Source organism: Mesocricetus auratus, unplaced genomic scaffold (genome assembly GCF_017639785.1).
Source record: "Mesocricetus auratus isolate SY011 unplaced genomic scaffold, BCM_Maur_2.0 Super-Scaffold_100019, whole genome shotgun sequence".
Lineage (NCBI taxonomy): Eukaryota > Metazoa > Chordata > Mammalia > Rodentia > Cricetidae > Mesocricetus > Mesocricetus auratus.
In genome coordinates this window covers 2,282,086-2,308,414 of record NW_024429200.1, presented here as the reverse complement: position 1 = coordinate 2,308,414, position 26,329 = coordinate 2,282,086, and the positions used below count along the sequence as shown (strand labels likewise).

At 43.5% G+C, this 26,329-nt stretch overlaps 1 protein-coding gene across 5 annotated transcripts in view; it reads left to right on the top strand.

The window, feature by feature from the left end:
- Ubn2 (ubinuclein 2) overlaps positions 1–19,940 on the top strand; it is an 84,761-nt gene extending 64,821 nt beyond the window's left edge. For 4 of the 5 annotated variants that reach the window (XM_040728786.1, XM_040728784.1, XM_040728785.1 and 1 more), the window contains one exon: positions 1,286–11,293. In XM_040728786.1, the coding sequence (XP_040584720.1) occupies positions 1,286–1,335 (50 nt within the window). In that variant the 3' untranslated portion in view covers positions 1,336–11,293. Of the gene's footprint in view, positions 1–1,285; positions 11,294–19,421 lie in introns of those variants that run through there. The other variant, XM_040728787.1, reaches the window with a different exon arrangement.
- The last annotated feature ends 6,389 nt before the right edge of the window (positions 19,941–26,329 follow it).

Sequence of the window (26,329 nt, the reverse complement as noted above, 5' to 3'; positions counted from 1 at the left end):
CCTTGAACTCATTGTGTGTCATGTGCCACCAAGCCTGGGTGGCACACATACTAACTACTTTGGGCTCTACAGTTTCTATAATCTTTTTTTACAACTATATGACTTTATCATTGTAATATAAAGTAACCGCAAATGATTTATAAGCAAGTGAGTAAAACTGACTTGCGATGAAACTATACTAACAAAAACAGATGGTAGGCCAGATTTGGCCATGGGCCATGCTACACTAAACTCTAGTATAAAGAATTTCACAGTCTATATAATAGAATTATTTTATTTTGATAATTAACCAAAGTTACTTTGAGCAAAATCCTATTTTAATAGTACCTTACTATTTTATAAATTTGGTTATTCCATTAATCAAATCATTTCTCTCTACAGTACATAATGTATCGATAACATATCTTACTATGAATGAAAAGGGCCCTAGTTATTTGATAGAACTGTTAATATAACTTTTAACTTTTTTTTTTAATGTTTTCCAAGATACTTGGATATGACATGAGTGAATCTGGCCATGTGACTTAGGATCCCCATTCATTCCTTTTCCCTTGAAGAGTTTCCCTTTCTTGTCCTTTTTTCTCAGACCTGGCTTGTCATTGGGTCCTCGTTTTCCTTACTAGGGCTCTGAACTTACAGAGATTTTATGTTCTGTTGGCCTCTGGGTCATTGGGTCCTTCTCTTGCCTGGGTAACCCCCTTTCTCTCTCCTTCCAGTTATCTTAGAAGTATTTGGCTAAGGATCACATAGAGTGGTTACATATTTTATGTAAATAGTGAAGGCCCACAGCATAGTAGATAGAGAAACTATGCTGCTGCAAGGCTAGGACCTAAACAAAGATACATATATATAGTTGGACTTTCTTCACTACCAATGTGATGTGTTTGTAATTCTTGGGAATTATCATATGTCATACTATGGCAAAGTATTTAATTTCACTTACAAGAAAATAAAATTGACCTAGTCTTCCAAAAGAATCAAAAGACTTGGTAGGTCCCTTGAAGGTGGGCATTGTGTCATTGGTCCCTCCATAACCCAGCATTGGACATGGTTATGTCCATGGTTAAACACCTGCTGAAATAGTTTTTATATAGTTTTCAGTCACTGAGTTTCTATGTCTTATATTTAATCAACTTCTATAATGTTATCACCATGTGAAATAAGAGTTATCTTTTTAGAAATGTAATTCACAATAAACTGATTCTTCTTGATTTTTCTTTTTCTTTCTTTTGTTTTCTTTTTTACAACATGCCAACCCATATCAATTTAACATTTCTTTTCTCAGATGGAGGCCAAAGTAAAGGGGACACTAAGTTACCACGGAAATCTCAGTGACTTCCCAGCAATCAAGAGGAATCATTTGGCTGGCTGTTGGGACCTACCTGATGGGAAAGTCTTACGTGGTCACAGGGCTGCTGTTTCTGTCGATGTTTACATTCTCGTCCCAAGCACTGTGGTGAGGAGGAAAAGGAAAGAAAATGTTACTTGAGCAAAACCAGGTGCAGGAGGAAGAAATGCTTTTGTGCAAAATTAGTGACCTTTGGTCTCTTAAAGCTCCCATGTTAACCTGCTTCAAAGAGACTCAGCTGTCAAACCCACAGAAGTATCAATTTGATTTTTTTTAACCTGGGGGAGAAAGAAGGAAGTTGAGAGGATTTGGGTAAATGGTCATCCATCCCGGGGGTTGGATCTGAACACTCTACATATAAGTGCATAATAAAAACAACTAAAAGTAGAATTAGCCAGTTTGAGGAGAATCAGTCATGTTTGTGTAGTGGACAGATTTGCCACAGTTAATCGCACGATGTTCTCCAGACAGTAGTCGAAGAGCACTGTACCCTCAAATGTCCTGAGCAAGCTTGAATCTTCTCCAGTGTGTAGCAGTTCCCAATGTAAGGCTGAAGATGCTTCAGCAAAGCTGCTGTAGCACAGTGATAAATATCACCGTATCTTTTAGATTTTTAAAGTCAGGAAAGTGAGCCTGTTGCTCTTAACAGACAAAATGTAGATAATCCCCTTTTTGTAAAAGGGTCTATTTCATCCTCCATTCAGAAGTAGGTACTGAACTCCTTTCTGCAGCTGACTTGTCATCCAGTATTGACTGGTTAGTATTTATTTCTGGTCCTGATGTGCGAGAGTTGAGTGCTCGCGTTTTCTCTTGACACATGGGGTCTTGTCGTTGGGCCGTTGCTTTGCTGCTCTGCTGCTCATCTCCCTTATGGCCTGCCAAGAACTGCCGATGTCCAGTCCCCCACTGCACAGTGCTCCTCACTGCACAGTGCTCCCCACTGCAGATGTCCAGTCCCCCACTGCACAGTGCTCCTCACTGCACAGTGCTCCCCACTGCAGATGTCCAGTCCCCCACTGCAAAGTGCTCCCCACTGCACAGTGCTCCCCACTGCAGATGTCCAGTCCCCCACTGCACAGTGCTCCCCACTGCAGATGTCCAGTCCCCCACTGCACAGTGCTCCTCACTGGTGGTGCTTTAGGTGACCAGAGCTGTTGATACAAAGAGTGCACAGCATCTATTTCTTTGTTGGTCAACCAAATGGCATATACATAATAGTATACTGTTTTAAAGGGATGAATTCCAGTAGGAATACTGTGCACAAGGGAACCCTCCCTTTATAACTGTCACATGAAGCTTTATGCCCCATATCCTTTGCAGTAAAAATGTTTGGAGCATTTGGAATCTGAAAGTTTTACTAGAGTTTACTCAATGTTGATATTCAAGTAAGCCTACAGATAATTAAGATTCTTTAATTCTTGTTTCTATATATGAATAGAGGCAACAAAGGATGTGAAGGGATAAATAACAATTCTCTTTGGATACATTTAATTTTCCCTCAACTACATTGTGGTGTCCCCCTGAATTTTAAACTTTTGAGTATTTTCAAATTATCTAAGAATAGTGTAAGCTCTTAGTGATATAAGTTTAGTTTGTGTATGATGACAGACTAACCTGGTAATAACAAGACTGTTTTCATATTCTCATTAAGTTTATACAGACGAGAGTGTTAACCAGACCCCATTTTCCTTTGATAAGCAGAAGTCCCAAGAAGCCTCTAGGACTATAATAACCAATCACAAATCTGCTAGGATTTTTATGCCTATAATTTGACTTCAAAGTCACATTGACGTGCTTCATAGCAAAAAGTCAGTGAATAACTGAAAACTTTAGTTCCAAGAACTTATTACAGTAAGGGGAAATGATTGTTCAGAAGAGCCATTGAAGCTGGGTATGTTGGCTCATGCTTGTAATCCCAATACTCAGGAGGCTGAGGCAGGAGGATCTCAGGTTTGAGACCAGCCTGGAGTATGTAGCAGCGAGACCCAGGCTAGTCTGCACTGGGCTGACAATGAGACCCTGTCTCAAAAAAAAAAAAAAAAAAAAAAAAAAGGAAGGAAAGGAATCATTGGTATAATTTCTTGACTGTAGTAATTTAGTTTACCAATAAAACAAATATGGATGCTTTGTGAGCCCTGGTAGATAATTGGAAAGATTCAGGGACGTAGCAGAGAGCTTTGACTTGAATTTAACATGTTAAGTTTCATTCGAAAGGTGTCCTAGAGAAACTACTCAGCTCTTGGCTTACTCCAGCACCAGGTGACTTCTTTGCCAACATGCCTGCTAATATTGCCTGGGCTGCTGTTCTGGGGGTGGGTGGTGTTTAGGAAGATGGCCTTGGGCTTCATTTCCTCTTCCCAGGGATAAGTCAGTGCATATTAGTCTCTCTTCCTGCTGATACCTGTGTGTTTGTGTGTTTACATAGACACATTCATATAAATCAATTGCTATTAAAAGTCAGATAATGGTAATTGTAGTTTTTTAAATCCATCCATTCTGAACCATGCTATATGAAGGCCCCTGATGGTTCTTTTCCATCATTAGAAAAGAACAAGATTAGTAATTCTGCTTCCTGTGTCTTTTTATAAAATTGCCTGAAGCCCTGGGCTCTGAGAATATAAGACGTAAAGTCTGTTCTGTTTTTATCAGTCTTGATTCCCTAAGGACTGCTGTAAGATTCCCCACTTCAGCAACCTTCCATGTAATACAGATGAATCAGAGTCCTTTCTACATGTAAATACATTTCTTTCTATATCATAACACTGAAAATGGTGTCCATACTTTATGGTTACCTGTCCTTACAGTTTTTATTACAAAGAACAAGCATATAAGTTGGTTATTTTTTAACAGAGACTTGCAACTCACACTGTATTTTTGCACTTAAAGTCAAATTATGTTATTTTTCAAATGGTGAATGACTGGAAAGGATATCTGTAGAGCAATGTGTATCGCTAAAGAACATTAGCAACATCCAAATGCAGAAGTAAATCAGCACACTTAGATCCCACTCATGGGGTACTTGATTCAGGAAGATTAAGGTATTTGATTCCAACTGTCTTACATTTAAAATTGCCTTCACTGATGTATAAGCTGTTACGTACGTACAAGGTGATCCTCAGTATTCACAAGCAATAACAGTCAGCAGAGCTGTCCTCAGACAGCACTGCTGGACCTCAGTTGGAGACTGTTTGGGAGCAAAGTGTCAAGCTCATTCAGAGCCTCTGAAATAAATGCAAGCAATAATTTCTATTAAAATTAAATTATAATTCTCATGCTTCTGAGAACAAAGTGAGAAATCATGATTTTAAAACATTCTGGAGAAAAGAAGCCAAGTTTTTCTATAGTAGCAAAGTCCTTATACTTTGAAGAAATGAAGACGATTCAGTTAGTACATTTTTTCATGCCCACCACCCCTTTGATGGATGTTAGTAGCCCAAATCTATTGTTTTGTGTCATAGACACTGAATAAGGGTTATTTGGGTCCCAACACTGGGGGAAGAACTGGGCATATACCTGTTTGAAGACTGTGGGTTTGACACCTGCTTGGAAACAGCTTATTGGAACTGATAATAACCCAGGATATTTTTTCCCAAAGCAGATCTAAACTGTTTACTATGCAGAGATGGAAAGGGCAGGCACCCCTGTTCTCTCTCCTCTGGCTGCCCTCTCCCACAACCCTTTCCACCTCTACTTGTTCAAGACTTTCTGAAATGAAAATTCTACTGTTATTGTAACTGCCATTCGTTTTGAGAACTCTGTCCTTTGCGATTGTCTCTAGAACTGTTATCTGTCCTACTTGCTGCTACATTTGGAAAATGACTTTGCCTGTGTTGGTTGACTTTAACTTCTCTATTTATAGGAGATGCTGTCATGTACTTTGACCCCTGTGTAGAACTAGGGTACTTTATTTTAGGGGTGTACTGTGAAAGCACACTGGCCCTTGTGTTGTTATTATTACCTAGGTTTTGAATTTGTTTGCTTTGTTTGTTGGATTTTGTTTTATTTTTCAAATTGAAATATAGAATAATGGAAAACTCTGTATCCAGGCCAAACTTGAGAGCTGTCCTGTGCTTCAGCATGAGTGCTTCTGCTGACCCAACGTTCTCCGAAGGGCACTTTGACCTTTAGTTGTACACGTGTGACTTTTGTGTGTTTTAGCTTTGGGGGTGCTTTTGGTTTTATAAAAACAAAGCAGAAAAGAAGTGCAGTAGTAGATAAATGATCACAAACACGTTATGCAATTTTATTTTATAAAAGTTTAAAGGAAAAGTTTAACTCCTTGTAAATAATTTCTTATCTCTGGTAAAATGCTTATATTACTCCTCTAAACCATGCTCAATTCAGGCCTTTGTCTTTGTTAAGTGCCTTTTATTTCTTTCTTTTTCTCCCCTCTTTAGAAACTTTTCAGACACCCTCAAGTACATACTGATTAAGTCAGGGGATTCAGGAGAAAGAATCTCAGACTTGCCAAAATCATGTCATGTTATAATAATACTCTTCCTTCTGCTTTGTATGCTCACGAGAACAAGATGCACAGTGTGTGTATAAACCAGGAACAGCTGTTCCGTGGCAATCTTTCTAAGCACTGCCCTTTTGACATTGCAGAACTTCTACCTTGTTTCTTCCATTGCTTTGGGTTGGTTCAGATGGGCAGATCGGGAAGTAGTCTTTGCACATGATGCTGGCTTCCCCTTCTGAATATCTGTAAAAGTTAATATATGTATGTGTGTGTGTGTATATAGGGCATTATATATATAAAGCATATACATGTTGGTTATTGCAAGCATAATAAACGCGGTGGACTCACTATTTCTGGATGTAATCCGCTTCTCTCTACCCCTTCAAATTTGGCAGAAGCAGTGTGTTAAGAAGCATCAGAATAGCGAGAGCACCTTGTGGGTCAATCTGATACAGTGCCCTGTGCAGACAAGATCAAACAAACACATGCAGGGCTAGAGCTAGCCCCATGCAGTACTAGCTGAATACACTTTGAAAGAAGGGAGCACCATTGTCATTATTAAAAGGTGTTTTCTTCTGGAAAATTGTCTTTAAGAAATTATAGAGCTGAATACCTTTTAAAACTTCAATAAACTTAGATTTTAGATAGTGAGGAAACACTCATCTGCAACATACTTGAGAGATTTTTCAGTCTCTTCATTTTCCAGATGATTAGATTTTGATCTGATTTCATGATCATTTAAACATCTTTGTTGAGCAAAACAATATAACTTTAAGTATCTAAGTTTCTTTTTAGATGTGACACGTTGAAAGAGACTAAGTTGAACCAATTCTCTAAACAGTACACATATTTACAAAGGACCCCGCTTAAGTAAATCATTAATTGGAAAATGACACTTGTGGCTAAAAGAAGAAACTCCTGGTAGCAGAGCTGTCCTCAAGGCAGCTAAGATCGGTAGTGAGTGTGAATTCCCAAACTCCTTTATCTAGGGGGATGTCATTTAACCTTTGTGCCTCAGATTACCCATGAGACAATTGGGTATAATAATAATCGCCTACCTCCCAGGGATATCAGAGACTTTACTATTTCAAAAATATTTTGAGTTTTTCTAGAACATCCTATATAATTATAGTATTATCTTCCTGCAGAGGTTGAAAAACAAATGTTTTCCTTATAGTGGATATAAAGAGCACCCTATGGTCTTTATGTTTAAAAAAAAAGTCACTGGAATTTAATTTAGATACATATTTGATATTTAAACATACCATATTTGTAGTGTGGTAGAATTATTAGTTTCAGATTAACTCAAAGGAGAGGACACTAAGTTTCTTAACTACCAATAGATTTTTTTAAAGCTTTTATGATATTATTACTTGTGTGATGTTTTTGAAGGTTGTGAAAGTAAAGTTAGATAACGTTTGGATTACTGATAAATGATCCTGAAAGGTTATAGCCTCCCTCTTCTGCCTTCTGAACCTAATTTCCTTGCTTGGTGATGGAAAGCTAAGTTTTTAACGTGTCTAAGAGTAAGTCAGACCCTGCACACTGCTTCTGTGTCTAGGTTTATCCAGCTTTGCCCTGGAGGATGGGGCAGCCTACACCTAGACAAGTGTGTATACTTTTAACTTTGTAACTCATGCTTCTTCAGCCCATGAGCAAATCAGAGCGATCGCTGCTTGGGTTGTAGGAAAATAGGAGAAGGATGACAGAATTCACTTCCTAGCTGTGGCAAAGGAGAGATGGTCAGGATAGGAGGAAACATGATTTCCCTCGCTCCTGGGAGGAGATTAAGATCATTTTATCTCACCTTCCATTTGTGCATACTAAGTAATAATGCATAAAGTGTTTTTCTTTAAAATAACAGGAACAAATGGATGTTGCAGTTTTTGTAGTATGAGTGAGTTTAAATTACAGCACATATTCAGGGTCAGCAAAGAGAGTACAGGGTGTTGAGGAACAATTACCCAGCTCAAGTGAGTTAGGAGAAAACACTAGGCCTAAGCAGCCAGCACATCTGGGCTGACCCCAGAACTGGCTCAGACCTGGTCATTCTCTAGTCCTAGGGGATTTTCTGGTGTTTTTTTTTTTTTTTTTTTTCTCTCTCTCTCTCCTCCACATGAGGCCTTAGCTCATAGCCTCTGAGGATCAGCTGCGTACATAAGCATACTCTTCGCTTTCCACATTTCCTTCTTGTTCCACTCCGCAATAACAAATGTTAAGATTTCAACCCAAAGTAATGAGGGTTAGGGGTGTTGTTGAATGTGTGTGCATTTCCTCTGGGGAAGAGTGACAGCAGCCTAAAATAGGTAAGTTGTCTGTGTTATGTGCCCTAAAATGTGAACTTTACATAACAAGCCAGCTGAAGATCCTTTGCCCGTGCAGACCTAGAGTTAGTGTCGTGGATCATGTTTGCGCTTTGATGAAGTCACCCATTGTAATTCTGAGAAGTGTAGTGTTTTGGCTGACAGAGCTAAAATGCTGGCTCAGGCTCTCCCTGAAAACAGCTTCAAATATTAGTGTTGAATTCTTCATTTCTTGTAGTCTTCATTCTTGCCTTTGGGGTGGAACTCTGAAGTTGCCACTCGCTCCTCTCCAGTGTGAGTTGTTGTTGTTGAATCTAGGGAGGGTTAGGGAAATGGATCCCACACCCCCCTCTCCCTCACTTTTCCATCTGCCCTCTGTCCCCACCACACACAACGATAGTGTAGGGACAGTTTATATCTTAGCGGAGGACAAAAGCATAGGTCATCTTTACGGTGTGGTGGAGATACCTTTGACTAGCCTGATGCTAAATGACACTTGCACACTCTACCATTTGCTTTAAAGTGATTGTTTGTGATCTCCTTGTGTTGTGATGTTGCTGCTTCTCTGTTTCCTCTGTATCCCCATTTCATGTAGCTGCCATTCAAACTAGGGGTAGTTTTTACACTGCTACCCAAACTGGTAGGATCATTTTGAAGTCTCAGTAGTACAATTAAGGTTCTATACATAGTCCAGAACTTACAGATTACTGATGATTGGGACTTTTCCTCTTCTCGTTGATATTAAAAAATAGGTCTCATAGGCTGAGGGTGTAGCTCAGTGGTAGAGCTCTTGCTCAGCATGTGCAAAGTCTGGAGGTCCCTATCCAGCAGTGCAAGATAACAATAATAGATCACATTTTTACATAATACCAGTACCTTTCAGGATTTGTCAAAAGAAGTACAATCTTCATTAGGAGCTCATAATAGTCTGGCTTGCTTCTTTTCTGTGTCTCGCCTAGAACAGAGCTTTTTTGCTAAGGTCTGTCTGAGCCAAGCAGACCATTGAATCCTTAGCCCCAATTTTAAGTTCCCCAGAAAATTCTTTTGCTTCTGATAGTTACATAATTGTGTCTTACTCTGAGTCTGGCTGGTGGATGCTTGGTGGTAGAACTCTGGCTGTCATCAGAAAAGATGTCTTACCTGAGATAACGTAAAAGTCAGCAGCTCCATCTGTCTTCAGAGTCCATTTTAGAAATCGACAGCAACCAAGACTAACCATTGCCCTCATGACAACTTGTACTTAAAATTTTACAGCCGTATTGTATTTTCTGTACTTAACGACCATAAACTTTCTTCCTTTCTTGCTTTCCTTTACTGTTTGCAGAAACCTTATGCACTGTCAGAAAATTGCTTTTTCCCCCACACTGGTAAAATTACCAAAAACTACCAAGGATTAGCCTAATTTTAGCTAGAAACATAAAAAGGGAAATAAATTTTTTGTCAGTTAACAAAAGTGTTTGTTTTAAATAGTTAGAAAGTTGAGCCAACTTTGGCCAGCTTTTTTGACATTCGACTCTGCCTCCATAGGGATTATATATCCTTTTTTGGCGTGTGATCATCAAGGGCCTTCCCCTGGTAGGGGTTGGTTTCCCTCCCACACAGCTTCCTCTGGTTTGTAGTTAGCATCCAAAGAAGAGAGCCAAGCTTTGTAGTGATCTATTGTCAACTGTCACTGAGAAACTATCTTACTCTAGGAAGTACTGGAGTGCTAAACTGTTGTTGGAGGAGAGGATGCTCATTTGATCCTCCCCAAGGTTTCTCTGGTTAAACTGTGTCACACTTTAAGGAGAGGAAAAGAAATCTCTGGCTGGCGAAAATTTTGCCCCCAAGTAATGAAGTTAAGTCTAACCTAGGTGATTAGGAGATGAGTGTTTTCTCTCTCTGCTTGTGAGCAAGGCTTGTAATTTTAAGAATACCATGGAACTGCAGACCTATTTGCTATAACTGGAAAACAAGAATCTGGATTTTAGTCTGGTGAAGCACATATTTCCAACCCTATGTTAAGGTCTAGGTAAGGGGAGACTTTTGTTTAGTAGCAGAAGGAAAAACTGTTATTTGTACCATGAGTGTCCACTCTCCCGTAAGCTCCACCCTACACAGATGCACATTTGCGAGCCAGTCTCTGGGAATGGAGCCTGAGGCGTTGATGGTCCTTAGGGAAAGGCCCCAGCTACTGTGCTGCATCTGCTTGTAGGAAGGTGTGTTTTTGCTAACTTGAAGGAATATATGCTGTATTTCAAATAAGTGTGTGACTTAATACTTTGGGATTTTTTTTCCTCTAAAAACTGGACCTGAACACAAGCTTTGAGTTGGTATTTGTAATAATCTCAGGACCTGAAAGATTGTAGCATTTAGTGTGTCTTAAAAATTATGTACTGTACCAGCCATGGAGTTTTGTAAATATACCTGTCTCCCTTTTTTTGTATTATTTTAGTAAATAAATAAATAAATTTAATAAAAGGGGGTGGCGATGGTGTGTGTGTGTGTGTGTGTGTGTGTGTGTGTGTGTGTGTGTGTGTGTGTGTGTGTGGCTCTTTTAAGACAAACTGGTGCTTGTTGAATTTCTAGCTAAGCTCAGCGGGAATATGAACACTCTGCTGCCCCTGACCCTGCACTGAGCAAGGAGGAGGCCTTTCCCTGCCTTTCCCGTGGTCTCGGCAGTGCTAGCAAATGGGAGCATGTTAGACCCCAAGCCCTTCCTTCTCCACAGCCATCTCGCTGTCTCGATCTGGGTCTACTTCCAGCATCCTTTAAATTCTGGCACTAAAGCTTCTACACTTCACCAATTCCTGATTTTAGTACTCACAACTTTCCTCAGTAAAAAAAGAAGGGCAGGTTTAGGAAAAAACAAAACCAACAAACAGAAACTAACAACAGAAGAACCTCCCATGTCATGAGACCCCTTGGGAATTTTGGATGTGGGAACATAAACATTCCTGAATGTGAGCTTGCACTGGCCCATGATACACTCCTTCAGTGCAGGGACTTCAGTTGGTTTTTCTTTGTGGCAGCTCTGTTCATATTCCATGTGTAACTAGCAAACCCATTTTGAAATAAGAGCCTTATTTGATTCAGAATAGATGTTTCCTGCCTATCCTTTATGGCAGGATCTTTTACATGAGTGTTTTCTTTTTGTACATGTTATGTGTTTGTTGTATTAAATAAAGAGTACTGTAAATATTACTCATGTCTCCTGTGTTACTGCGCTAACTTGAGTGTATAGAGGTTCCACTGTCATCAGGGGTTGAGAGTGTGTTTTACTGTACCCAGGCACCATAGACAAAGAAAGGGCACACAGCCTGCTCGTTGTGTTCCTAAACAGTTTGCAATCACTTGACAATATACAGTTGTCAAGAATCACTCAAACTTTGTGTACAAAAATGTGCTCCGTTGCCACTGGAGTTCTGTCCTAGAGCAACAGAGACTCCAAGACATGGAGAAAGCTTTAGGTACACCGCGGAGGACAGATGAGAAATTGGCAGTCAGAAAGAAACGGCAAGTGCGTGTGCTGGGAGGTGTCCGTTTGAGTGGCAGATGAGGGCAGACGGTAGAGTCCTAGCCTGCGGGCTCACTAGGTCTGTGTACATCTTGTCATCTCAGAAGTTGGTGTGCCATCCACACGTGCCTTGGCGTGGCTTGTCCTTTTCTGTGTGTATTTACCACTGTGTCCTGGCGTGTGTCCCTTCACCGTCTCCCACTGATTTTTTTGCTAGTATGTGGAGAACAAGTTGTCATTAGACAGGCAGGTTCACATGGCTGCACTAGGAACTCTGGCTGCACATGTGTTCTTGCCTGGTTTCCCCACCGTGAGAGTGGTTGGATTAGACATGTGGACATCCTTTTCCCTGTCTTTGCTTCTCAATGCGTGCTTCCTCTTTCCCGTTTCTCCAAAACACAGAAGTGAAACGGTCATGTGAAAACATGCTGTGATCACTGGTTAGCTAGCACAGAGGTCTGGATAAAAACCCACCCAGAATGCTTTCATCACAGGTGTCAGACAGACACTTCTGACTTACAAAGGAAGGGGAATCTTGTGTGCCTAAGCAGTCTTTAAAGTTCCCCTGGTGCAGGGGAAGCTTTATCTAGTGGTCCGTCTCTTCACAGGTAACCTACCTGCTGCTGGTCTCAGTTCCAAACCGTATGTAAGCATGTACGGCTTATAACGTGTCAATTCAAAAGCAGTCTCTTCCCAGACTACACACTTTATCCTTCTGTCCATCCTTAGTCCTGCTCCGTCCTGCAAGCATCTTTTCCTGTTTTGATACGTTCCCTTGCTCATGCATCTTGGTAGGTAGCGTTACTTTGCACGCGTACAGTTTTAATGTATACAATCGATACTCTGCTACAAATGTCTCCTGCCTTTTCTGTTGGGTTAATCTGCATTGTTCCATGTACTGTGTGCTTCTGTGGACTGTTGCATCTGTCTTCCTAAGTGTGTATCCTAACCCACTGTAAACTGCTCATTCCCTAGAGGCCGCTACCCTAGGTTATCCTCAGTTCCTCGTTACCAGAAAAAAATAAAACAAGAACAAAGAAGACTCGCTTTCTGGGAATTACTTGTTCATCTTTGCTTGCTTTTCTGTTGCACCTCTGTCTTCATTGTAGACACCACTCTCTCTCCAGTCTTGGATGTCTGTCTTTTTTTTTGGAAAGAGTTTCTCTGTGGCTTTGGCGGCTGTCCTGGAATTAACTCTTGTAGACCAGGCTGGCGTCGAACTCACAGAGATCCGCCTGCCTCTGCCTCGCAAGTGCTGGGATCAAAGGCGTGCACCACCACTGCCTGGTTGGATGTCATATTATCCATTCCCCACATGGCATCCTTTACTGAACAGAAATCCTTGCTTTTTTAATAGTCAAGCTTAGCAAGTGTGGTGGCACACCCTCAGGAGACCAAAGCGGGAGGATTGCGAGTTTGAGACCAGCCTACGCTACATGATGAACCCTGGTCACAAAGAGGTCGGGGAGATGAGAATGAGAATATGTGGGTGCTCTCAGGCCTTGTTTCTAACATATTCCCTGTCCCAGACCACAGGGAAGATTTCGCTTATCTCTAGCTTCTCCTCTGTCACTCACCTGCTATTTCATTTCCTAAGGATTCCCCCCCCCCCCCCAGGCCACCGAGTGCATCCTCCGGCATCAACGTGTAGTGCCAGTTTTGTCCTCTGCCCAGTTCTCATGGAAAGAAGGCTCTGCGCTCTGAGGACATGGGACTCCATGGGACTTTGTCCCTCTACACTAGCACTGCTTGTCACTCCTATGGGTTTACAGTCGGCTTCACCCGGACTCCTCAGTTGTCCTCTGCCCCCCCTGTGTTGAGTGAAGCACCTGTAGATTTTTACTGTCGTGTAAGTTTCACGTGGCGTAGGGCTGGAGAAGTGGCTCAGTAGTTACGGCTCTTTTTCATACAGAGAGGACCCAGCTGAGCCAACATGGCAGCTCACAGCTCCGAGGGGTCCAGTGCTCCCTTCTTACCTGGGTGTTCACCAGGCATACACGTGGTACACAGACATACATGCAAGCAACACCTCATACACATTAAAGTATAATAGCACGTGCCTTTAATCCCAGCACTCTGGTGACAGGTAGGTGAATCTCTGTGAGTTCAAGGCCAGCCTGGTGTAAATACCAAGTTCCAAGATAACTAGAGATACACAGTGTGAGACCCTTTCTCAAAACGAAGAAAAAAATCACATTGGATTAAAGAATTAAGCTGAAGGGGGCGGGTAGAGTAGTCTTGGGAGTTAAGAGCACTGGCTGTTCCTCCAAAGGGCCGGGATGGGATGTCCAGCAGCCGCATAACCATCTGTAACTCCAGTCCCGGGGAGGTCAATGTCCTCTGACCTCCTTGGGGAACCAGACACATAGAGTGCACAGATAAGCATGCAGGCAAAATACCTATACACATAAAAGTTTTCAAACCTTGTTTTAATTACTTTTTTATTGCTGTGAAAAGATACAATGACCAAGGCAATTTTTTAAAGCACTTAAGTTTCCGAGGACTTAGTCCATTATCATGGTGGGGAGCATGGGAGCAAACAGGTAGACACGGCACTGGAGCAGTAACTGAGAACTCACACCTGATCCACAGGCACAAGGCGGGGAGAGAGAGAGAACTAACTGGGCCTGGTGTTGATTTTTAAAACCTAAAAACCCACAAAAAGTGACACAAGGCCACACCTCCTAATCACTCCCAAAATTGTTCCACCAGCAAGGGACCTAGTATTGAAATATATGAGCATATGAAGACCATTCTCCTTCAAGTCACCACAAAACTGGAATTTTTATTTAGATAGGATTAAATTTGTACAGTGGTTTAAGAATGGAATACAGGCCTGGCATTAGTGGCACATGCCAGCACTCAGGAGGCAGAGGCAGGTGGATCTCTGTGAGTTAAAGGTCAGCCTGGTCTACAGAGGGAGTTCCAGGATAGCCAGGGCTACACAAAGAAACCCTGTTTTGGAAAACCAAAAAACAGAGAAATGTTTGTGTATTGGTTTGTTGATCTTTTCAGATGATTTACACCCTCTGTGCTCTCTGTTTTTCTCTTAGAGGTCTTACATACTATGCTTTAGGTTTTTGGTGTATAGTTCATGAAAATATCCTAGCCTCTGTTACTTGGCTTTTGTTTTTTGTTTTTTTTTGTTTTTTGTTGTTTTTTTTTTTTTGTTTTTTTGTTTTTCGAGACAGGGTTTCTCTGTGTTGTTTTGGAATCTGTCCTGGAACTCACTCGGTAGACCAGGCTGGTCTCGAACTCACAGTGATCCGCCTGTCTCTGCCTCCCGAGTGCTGGGATTAAAGGCGTGCGCCACCAACGCCCGGCTCTACTTGGCTTTTGTTACTTGTGCTAAAGAGCGCTGTTAGTCAAGCGTGACCACACACACGTCTGTGACCCTCTCAGTGAAAAAGATGAAGAAGGATCTTGAGTTTGAGGTCAATCTTGTCCACACAGAGACTGTCAAATGTCAAAGCAGGAGTTGTTTGGGAGGGTTGGCGGCTAGGCAGAGAAAATAATAAGGAAAGGGAGGGAGGGAGGCTGGAGAGAGGGATCAGCACTGTAAGATCACTTGTTCTTCCAGAAGATCCAGGATTCGCTGCCAGCACCCACAAGGCAGCTCATAACCATCTGCAACCTCCAGGGTATTCCACGCCTCTTCTGGTAGACACACGCTGTGCAGACATACATGCAGGCAAAACACATGTACACGTAAAATAATAAAAAGCAGCACTAGATTTGAGGGTGGCAGGATAGAATTCTCTTCCCGGGAAAAGCCCGAGGAAAGGTGTGTTGGACTTTATGGTGTTTAAATGAGCCTCCGACTCTGGGCTCCTGCTGTCTTCTCCCAGCCCTATTGTGGAATCTGCACACTGCTCACACGCTGTTGACTCCTGTCCGTGTGGCTCGGTCTCCCTCCTCCCTTGCCTCTCTTCCTCTTCTGAGTGATGCAAACATGCAACAAGGCACTTGTCTGCCATTGACTGTCCTCTTTGCTTTCCCCCTTTTCCTCCTCATCTTTTCCGTCTTTTTCGCTCTGCCAGAAATGGGGCTCAGGCACTCCCTACCACTGAGCCAGCACCCCAGCCCTGGACATAATTACTCCTTTTCCTCACCGCCTCCCTCACTGCTATTTTTGTGGCAAGATGTGGCCTTGAGCAGAAAGTTCTGATTCAGTTTCCTGAGTGCTGGGTTACAGGCTTGCACTGCCACACCCAAATACCCACTAATTTTTCTTTTTTTCTTTTTTTCTTTTTGGTTTTTCGAGACAAGGTTTCTCTGTGGCTTTGGAGGCTGTCCTGGAACTCACTCTGTAGACCAGGCTGGTCTCAAACTCACAGAGATCCACCTGCCTCTGCCTCCTGAGTGCTGGGATTAAAGGCGTGCGCCACCAACGCCCGGCTTAATTTTTCATATTTGATTATACACCCATTACCTTTACTGAACTTAAATTTTGGTGGAAGTGGTATTGGGGATTTGAACCCAGAACCTCACACATGGAAAGCATGAGATTGACACCCAAGCTCCATCCTGGCACTAAGCTTTTGATTTTGTTTTTGGTTTTACGAGACAGGGTTTCTCTCTATTATTTTGGAGGCTGTCGGTCCAGCCCAGCCTCGAACTCACAGAGATCCGCCTGCCTCTGCCTCCCGAGTGCTGGGATTAAAGGTGTGCGCCACCACCGCCCGGCGGCACTAAGCTTTTATAGTCGAGTAATTCCTGTTTTTTATTTATTACATGATTTCCAGCGAAATGTAGTGAAATCTAAGTGGTTCAGAACTGAGGTTCTGTGTATTGAGCTTAGGGGCTGGGACTACCCAGTAAGCACCGGGCCGCTGAACTGCACCTCGAGCCCCGCTGAAGACAATCTACCAAGACAGCGATGCTTTTATTTCCTCACCTAGGTCTTTGACTCTTGTTTCTTGGAGCATTGTGTCTATCAAGACGTTATTAAGTGTGGAGCTTATTCTAATTTTATTTGTATTTTCTGAGACAGGCTCAGACTGACCTCTCCTCCCAGTCCAGGCATTACAGACTTGAGCCTGCTTACCGTTTTGATGAATATTATTTATGAAATTAAAGTTACTTGGGAATGTAGGTCATATGAACAAGTTGAATTATTTCAAGTATTTTCCCATAATATTGACATATAAGCAACACTCAGAGAAAATTCTTAGAAATACACTCACAATTCCATTTAGTTGTATAATCTTTGATTTTTTTCTCTGTTTTCACACTCCATTTTGCTTATGTACATCCTCTCCCTCTTATTCAATCCTGTCATTCCTCGCTAATTTTTTTCAAAGAACTCTGATTGTCACTGGGTATGTACTCATTGTGGTTGTAATTTTTAAATATATTTGTTTTTATGTGTGTGAGTGCTTTTCCTGATTGCATATATGTGTAGCCAGATGCCCTGGAGCTGAACCTACAGGAGGCATCAGCCCTGGGAACGGAGCTCAGGTCCTCTATGAGAGCTGCATTCTCCAGCCCCTAGTGTCCATTTTGTAAATTATGCCTAACCTATTCTCACAGGGATAAAATGGCATCTTATTACTCATCTTCTACCTTTCCCCTTTTTGTGTGCCAGTTAAGTCATATATTAAGTATAATATATTAGTGTATTCCCAATTTATCTTAAAATTGTGTATTTCAGGAAAGTTTCCAGATGGGCCTTTTGTGGACTAAACTTTCCAAGTCTAATGTTTAAATAGCTGTTGAACTGCCGGGCGGTGGTGGCCACGCCTTCAATCCCAGCATTCGGGAGGCAGAGGCAGATGAATCTCTGTGAGTTCAAGACCAGCCTGGTCTACAAGAGCTAGTTTCAGGACAGACAGGCTCCAAAGCCACAGAGAAATCATGTCTCAAAAAAAAAAAAAAGCAGTTGAACTGAATATAGTTGTTATTTTTCATTTATCACTTGAAAGTATAATTGCATCACTCTCTTTCCCTCTCGGGGCTTCTGTTTGTAGAACATACTAACTCTTTGTTCTGGTGCTCTCCAATATCCCTGTTTTGTGTCCAGGGTTAGTTTTCCTGTTCTTTTGGTGCTCCAGGAGGCCTTGGAGTTGGTGATTTTTATTGTTTTTAAATGGTCTCACTCATGATTTCTTTATTCTCTTAACTGCATCTATTTTCTGTTTGCTGAGACTTTGTGTTGTCTTTTTTTTCATATTTCCCATGTCTTTTTCTTCTGTTTTTTGTTTTTTGAGTTTTGGAACCTGTCCCTGAACTCTCCCTGTAGACCAAGCTAGCCTCAAACTCACAGAGATCAGCCTGCCTCTGCCTCCTGAGTGCTAGGATTAAAGAAATGTGCTACCACTGACTGATATAATGAGTTATTTTAAACCATGTTTCTGTGTTTTGCTGGGTTTATCGACTTTCTTAGATGGTGATATGATCCTGAGGCCAGCAAGTCAGTTGGGACCACCAGACCTGTCCCAGAGCAAAACACAGACCCCAGGTCAGGCACTAATCAAACCACGAGTCTGCTTTTTCTGCTTACTGTACTCTGTAACTTGTTTACAGAGTGCATTCCCACACTCCTGTGTCGTTAGACACAGATCTCTACACTTTGGAACGTTAGCCATGATTCCTTTGAGTCCTGGATTTAAAGTGTGTGTGTTTTTTTAACGTGTATGCATACGGGTGTAGTTTTTTTCCTTGCATGTATTTGTGCACCCCTTACATGATTCGCTTCTCAGAGGCCAGAAGACGTGTCATAGCCTATGGAAATGGAATTACAGACATGTGGCTGCTGGGAATTGAACCCCAAGTCCTTTGGAAGAGCAGTCAGTGCTCTTAAGCACTGAACCATCTCATCAGCCCTAAAGTATGTTGTTATTACTATTCTTTTTTGAGACAGTGTCTCTCTGTGGGGCTCTAACTGTCCTAGAACTCACTATGTAGACCAAGCTGGCCTTGAACTCACAGAGGTCCCCCTCCTCTGCTGGGATTGAAGATGTGCACCATCATGCCTGGCTAAAGTCCATTATTAAAAGGAGGATCTGAGTTTGCACCTTCCAGGTTCTGGGGCCGTTACTAACCCAAGACCACCACTCCAAACTAGGTTTTTAGCTCAGGATTTGGGGACCACATAGAATGAATTTTAATGTATATCACTTACCCAGAGTTTCAAGTGACAGAAAAATCCTAGGAAAAAGCCACCGATGACTAGGTTTTTTGTTTTATTTTCATTCCCAGCAAGACATTCTCTCCTTGAGGCCCGGCGCTCTGTAGGAATCTATGGCCTGACCTCCTGCAGTGCCGTTCTGGGGCTTTGCTCACTTTGGCTTCCTGGGCAAGTCGAAATGCAGCCAGCCCTCCCTTTCCTGTCAGTATAGACCGTCTGGGGAATGCTGCAGCCGGGTCTCCTGCCTGTCCCTCCTCCTCCTGACCTCTGAGTGTTCGGACCTTCCCACTTGTCTCAGCCAGATCAGGCATCAGAAAAGTGGTTCCAGGTTTTTGCTGTTGTTTGGGTGGTTTTTTTGTTTTCTGAGACAGGGTTTCTCTGTGTCACACTGCCTGTCCTGGAACTCACTCCATAGACCAGACTAGCCTTGAACTCAGAGATCTGCCTGCCTCTGCCTTCCAGTTCTGGGATTAAAGGTGTGCACCACCACCAAATGGCCAGAAAAGTGTTTTTTTTTTATGTTAAAAGCTTACACAAATACTTTAAGATGTTCTATATTGACAGAAATCTCTGCACATCTGATTGTACTAATGTGGAAACTACATCCTCTATATTTTCATTGAAATACCCAGGTAAGAATGCAATATAAAAATAGTTAATAGTTCTGTTTAACTATCTCCACACAGCCCAGTTCATAAGGCACACGTGTGTGACACCTCTGGCCCGTCAGATAGCGTGCTTCAAGAACAGGCATTCATAAGGAAGACATTAGCCATGGTAACTTCTCTCACTAAAATGGGGCTTGCTGTGTCAGCTTCACCAGAGACCGAGAACAAGACGATAGTGTCCTTCCAAGCTCTGAGGGAAGGAAGAGCTGGATGGCCTGTGCGGCCCACGCTCAGAGACCATGTTGCCCGTCCTCCGTCCACCTCTGGGCTCTACCATGGACCAGGAGAGCATTTCTCTGGCAGCAACTCTTCACTTCCAACCCAGTGAGGAGCCTTCAAGAGGACCTTGGCAATGCGACCAGGACACCTTCTCGACTTTGAGGGTCGTGGAGATTGGTATCAGATGCAGCCCTAAAAGTCTCCAGGTCAGTGACCAGCGCCTCCAGAAGACCAGAATCATTGGCATTCTCGGAGTCTCCATGTGCCTCACCGAGGAAGAGAGGCCAGTTTGACCATTTTCAAGAAGAAATGCTCCGGTTCCCGTACTGCGGGGGGGGTTGTTGACCCAGCTGAAGGGAGCACTCGGAGGAATGGCAGGGGCCAGTGGAAGGGAGAGCTGGTAGCAAATGAAGGATTGGGGCACAAATCCTAGCATGCAGCTAGGGAGGACCCTACAGGAGTGAGTGACTGGGAACCCGTGAAAAAGTACTACGAGAGGAGAAGCAGCACTCCCAGCCTGCCACTAGAAATGACGCTTGCCCAGCGTCCAGCTCTAATGATTGAGGGAGACCTGGCCTCTGCGTCCTTGGCACTGACGCTAGCAAATCCGGAGGAGGGGAGTGTGAGTAGCAGAAAGGATGCTGACCTATGACCCTTCTGCCACACAGCTCCCAGCTGGCACAGCAGAGTCTTCAGTGACATGACATTTGGTGTTTTGATTTGACAGTGGATGAGACTTGATACCTAGAAAGAGAGACAAAAATCACTATAGTAAGAAAAAAAATCACAAAAACTTAACCTGTTTGTGACCCAAAAGAGCCTGTTACAGCTATAAATTTCATCCAGGTGTAGAAAGCACTGTACCATTGCAGCAGATTGATGGGAGCACTCATGAGGAAGAAGGGTGCTCCTTGCTGGCTGAAGGGTGCTCCTTGCTGGCCTTGACCACTTTCAGCAGAGGCGCTTGTCTGAGAAGCTCGGCAGACCAGCTTGACCAAGTTCAGAGCTCCTGGCCACAGTTAAGCCTGGGGCACCTCAGTAGGCGCCGGGAAACATTTCATCCAGTTAGCTTTGGTGTTTCAGTGTGATACAGACTGGACTTTTCCAGAACCAAAGATGGTCTGGCATGTCTGGGAAAGCTGTGTGAACCACCTCCAGTTCGTACAGGAGAGGAAGGAGTCACCTTGGAGGTTCCTGTGACTGGGGAAAAGAACAGCTTGTTCCTGCTTGCACGTAGCGTGTTCAGCTTGCTCATTAATAAGTCATGTTTTCTCCTGACTGTAATGTCCTGCGATTTACATGCTACAGGTTGCTATCAACAGGATGGATTTGATTAAAAGTAAGGCCTCACCTGGGCATGGTGGCATGCCCTGTAACATGGAGGCTAAGGCAGGAGGATCCCCATAAGTCTGAGTGAGGCCAGTGTGGCCTACAACGTGAGTTCCAGACCAGCATGTCTGGGGAAAAAAAAATCTGATTAGAATCTAGACCTTTAAGTAACTGTAGAAACCACAGAGTGAGGATAGGCCTGAGCCTCTCCTCCAGAGAGCTGGCAGTGTACAAGTGACACGGACTGCTCTCTGCCCACCCTCCCTGGCAAAGGCTGTCAGGACGGATGCTGCAGCTCTGTAGTCTGGGTACCGGTCTTCATCCCCACATCCTCACAGGCCCCCCTGCATGCCATAGAAACTAGGGAAACTCGCCCAACTCTGCCTCCTAGGTTCTGGGTGAGGTGTCTCTTCCTGCCAGTGCATCAAGCACAGCCTCAGGGAAGAGGACAAGCTGATGTCACTGGCAGGCAGTGCTCAGTGACCATGGGGACTGTGGTAGACTTAATGTTCTCCACTGGCCTCCAAGCCACCTGTCTGTCCTCTGAGGTCAACCACAGAGGGACCCATGCACTTTTCTGCCCCAGGTGACAGAAACGAGCATGCTCCTATACGCTGAAACGCTGTGCGGCTGCAAACACCCCTAACTCCTAACACCTGCAGCCCTCTGGTACCCTGCACTAGCCGCCTCCCTGCTTCAGAACCCTGCATTAGTTTTATTTTCTCATTGGAACTTGACTGATCCAGACACCTAGGTGATACACAGAAAGAGATGAATTTCATGCGTCTCTAAGCTAAAGGTGATTTTTTTAAATATTTATTTATTTTATGTATATGGGTGCTCTATCTGCATGTACGCCTTTATGCCAGAAGAGGGCATCAGATCCCATTATAGGTGGTTGTGAGCCACCATGTGGTTTCTGGGACTTGAAGTCAGGACCTCTGGAAGAGCAGCCAGTGCCCTTAACTTCTGAGCCATCTCTCCAGCCCTAAAGGTGATTTTTTTTTAAGCTATAAGAGATATTGACTGACATTTTAAAAGAAATACACTATGAAGAGAAATTGACAATGGATGTTTAGAAATGTTTATCACTATGTGATTTTTGTTCAAAATAATGTGCTGAAGAATGATTTTTCAAATTACTGAACATATTAAATTACATTGTTTTCAATAAAATAATCTTTACTGAGAGAAATTAGGACTTTTTACTGTTAGTAAATAAAAGTATTTTCTAAATATTGTTTACTTTTTTAAAGTAGCACTCATTTTGTTTTGTGAATGCTTTAAAACATCCGTAGCGTGCTGGTTCAGTTCTTATTACATGTTGCAATTTAAAATGCAAATGCCTACAGAAGATGTAAGACTTGGGACACACAATCCAGAAAGTCTAGAACTCCCTACTGTAGGCTCCACCTAAGCACACACGTACATGTATCTACTTGCATTTACACTCTTTAAATTGTTCTCTCATTTGTGTGTGAGTGTATGTCACATGTGTGGATGCCTTCGGGGACCAGAGAGGATGACAGATTCCCCTGGAGCCGAACTTGCATGCAGCTGTGAACCACTTAGTGTGAGGGTTTTCTGGAAGAGCGGGGAGATGAAAGAGAAACAGCTCACACAAAGATGACCTCAGCACTTGGGATCCACGCCTTTAATCCCAGCACTAGAGAGGAATATAAGGTGGGAGGAGACAGGAGCTCAGCGCAGTCTGGGAAGTGGTTAGTCTGAAGCGCCCAGGTAGTCAGTTTGAGGCAGCCTGAGCATTCAGTCAGGATTCGTGGAGACAGGATTGCCCATTTGGTCGGAGATAGAGGTAAGAGCTAGTGACTGACTGCTTTACTTCTCTGGTCTTTTAGCTACACCCCCCCCCCAGTATCTGATTCTGGTGGGGGCGGCATGGGGGGAGGTTGAGACAGGGTTTCTCTGTGGCTTTGAAGGCTGTCCTGGAACTCGCTCTGTAGACCAGGCTGGTCTGGAACTCACAGAGATCCGCCTGCCTCTGCCTCCCGAGTGCTGGGATTAAAGGCGTGAGCCACCAACGCCCGGCAGACTCTGGGTTTTTATTATTAAGAACAATTAGAGTTCTTGCAACGTGAGTGAGTGTGAGCTCACCCAGAATGTGGCAATAGGAGGGAGAAGACCTCTCTACTCGAAAAGTCCCACAGCTTCATCTACAATCTGCTCCCTCTCCTCCAGCTCAGGAAAGACTTGGGAAGAAGGAGCAGAATGGGAAGAGCTAGAGCTGCGAGCCTGCGTCCCCTAGTGACGTCAGAAGCTACACCCAGAGAGCCCCACTGCCATGAGCTGAACAAGGACAAAAACATGCCAAAGTGGATGAGCTAGGAGGAGAACCGTGAGGCCTCAACCCTACGCAGAACCACCGGCAACCAGGGAAAGCTCAGCGTGGGCCGAGCAGGCTTCCCCAAGGGAAGGGCTCTCCAGCATACAAGTAGCATTATACAGACTAAGCAGGTTATATTTAGGGAGACACACACACACACACACTCACAAACACCTATAGTGAAAAAAGTCATGAATGTGAGAGCCCTAGGAGGGGCTTATGAGAGGATTTGGAGGGAAGAAAGGGAAGGAGGAAATCTGTAATTTTTAAAAAAAGCAATTTAAGAAAGTACAGACATGGCTTTCACACGCACACACAGCTGAAAACACCATGTAGGGTGTCAGAGGCCGTGGAAATACATAGCACATGGCAATTGATAATTCAGGTGTCAACCCACCAGACTCCGATGGAGATAATCCTGTCTAGCAATGACTACGGAACCACTGACTCTGAAAACCGGCTGCCTATGTCTAATTTCTCTCATGTGCCATTTCATTTCTTCCCTAAGAAGAGCTTTGAGTGTTTTCCCACTGCTTGCTTATCTTGTGAGAGTATTCCCTCTACTGGGCACACACACATCTGTGCACAGTCGGGAAGATGACTTTTCATTTACCTGTATAATTTTGATATATAGAAAACACACTGGGACAGTTTCATAAGTAAATCTATTGGTTCCACAAGGAGTATAGACACTGAAAAGCCTACTTTATCCTTTACCTCAGACTAATTGCACATAATTAACTTTTACCTCAGAGCAAGTTCAAACTAAAGGCTTTTTGTAATTAGATCATGAGTTTAAAACTTTACAGCTGTGCATAAGGTCAGAGTTGCAGAGCACCCTGGGAAAGACATGCCATTTCTTTGCCAGCCAAGTCTGTTAACAGTGGACTGTGTCAGGGCTGGAGAGATGGCTCAGAGGTTAAGAGGACTGACTGCTGGGCTGGAGAGATGGCTCAGAGGTTAAGAGCACTGGCTGCTCTTCCAGAGGTCCTGAGTTCAATTCCCAGCAACCATATGGTGGCTCACAACCATCTGTAATGAGATCTGGTACTGTCTTCTGGCGTGCAGGCAGAACATTGTATACATATTATTAATAAATAAATAAAATCTTAAAAAAAAAAAGAAGCTATTTAAAAAAAAAAAAAAAAGAGGACTGACTGCTCTTCCTGGGGTCCTGAGTTCAATTCCCTGTAACCACATGGTGGCTCACTACCATTTATAATGAGATCTGGCGCCCTCTGCAGGCAGAACACTGTATACATAATAAATAAATAAAAACAGTGGACTGTGTCTCAGGGTTTGGCACTGGGCACTGAGCACCTGCCCCCCCTCCCCAATCAGGTCAAGGTCTTGCTCCTATGGCCTTGGAGTCTTGTGTTGCCATGGTAATGGCTCGGTTTCCTATCGATTACCCTAGGAGTGTGCTTTTCACCAATGAGATGTGAGTCTTGTAATTTTTGTATCGCTCCAAGGCTGCTTGTGAGGAGAAGAGTTTTTAGAATAGGAAGAGAAGCTAAGAGGAATTAGAAGTAAGACTGGAGAATTAGAATAGAGGCAGAAGAACCATAGACACTGATTTGGAGAAGCTATGTGAGAGAGTTCGTTCACCCTCAGAAAAAGGCCTCTCGCTTGCTGTTACATCCCTTCTTGAACCCTGAGAGGGTCTTGGGGCCGGGCCCGCAAAGGGTCTCATTAGTAGGGTATGTCACACAGGAAAGATTTTCTCTGTTCAACATCATATTGTCAATAACGACCCTGAACACCTTACCTTGCAAAGTCCCAGATCCCAACCACCCCCGCTTTACCTCCGCAACAGAAATGCTGTCCCTGGTCGGCTTCACCCTCTGCTTGGCTAGAGCGGAAGCTTACGAGTATAGCTGTGAGGTACTCTGCTTGTTTTCCTTCCTTAGCACCTAGAAAAAGGAGCAGGACCCACAGCTGGTGCTTCATGAAATTCATCAAGTGATAAAACGTTTACTTCCTCACCCCCACAACCAAGATGCAGGCACATGACCCAGGGCAGCTAAGGCGTCAATCACAGGGCGTGACTTTAGGGTAAGGACTTTATTCTGAGAGAAGTCAGTTTCAGCCATTGTCCCTGAGCATCTGACAGGTGCACAGGCCAGTTCTATGTGACAGCACGGCTAGTGTCATTTGGGAAAAGGGACTCAACTGAAAGAATGTCTCTCTGTAAGACTGGCCTGAGTGTATTTTCTTGACGGATGATTGATGGGAGAGGGCCCAGTTCACCCTGGACTGGTGGCTTCAGATAGCATCAGAAAGCAGGCTGAAGCCGGGCGTTGGTGGCGCACGCCTTTAATCCCAGCACTCGGAGGCAGAGCCAGGCGGATCTCTGTGAGTTCGAGGCCAGCCTGGCCTGCAGAGCTAGTTCCAGGACAGCCTCCAAAACAATATACAGAGAAACCCTGTCTCGAAAAAGCAAAAAAAAAAAAAAAAAAAAAAAAAAAAAAGAAAAGAAAAAGAAAAAGAAAGTAGGCTGAGCAAGTCATGTTTCTGCTATAGTTCCTACCTCCAGTTCCTGTCCCAACTTCCCTGGGCTACAACCTATAAGATGAAACAAACCCTCTCCTTCCCAGGTTGATTTTGGTCATGGTGTTTTATCACCACGATAGAAACCCTAAGACAGCAGGTGACCAGTGCCTGCCAGTGCCCTGAGTCAGCCCTGTAAGATCCAATGACTAAGCCTAGAATGCTTTCATTGGATTAGATTCACACCAGGTTGTCAAGTTATTGGGCATGAAGCTTCTAAGTTTGACTTCTAGTATTATCAGAAATTTCTGACTGGGTGTGGTACCTCAAACAAGTAATCCCAGCACTTTGAAGGCTGAAGGGAAGCTGGGCAATGGTGGTGTATAACTTTAATCCCAGCGCTCAGGAGGCAGAGGCAGGCACTGTGAGTCTGAAACTAGCCTGGTGTCCTAGGGTTTCTGCTGCTGTGAAGAGATACCATGGCCACCACGGCAACTCTTACAAAGGGAACATTTATTGGGGTGACTCACACTTTCAGAGATTC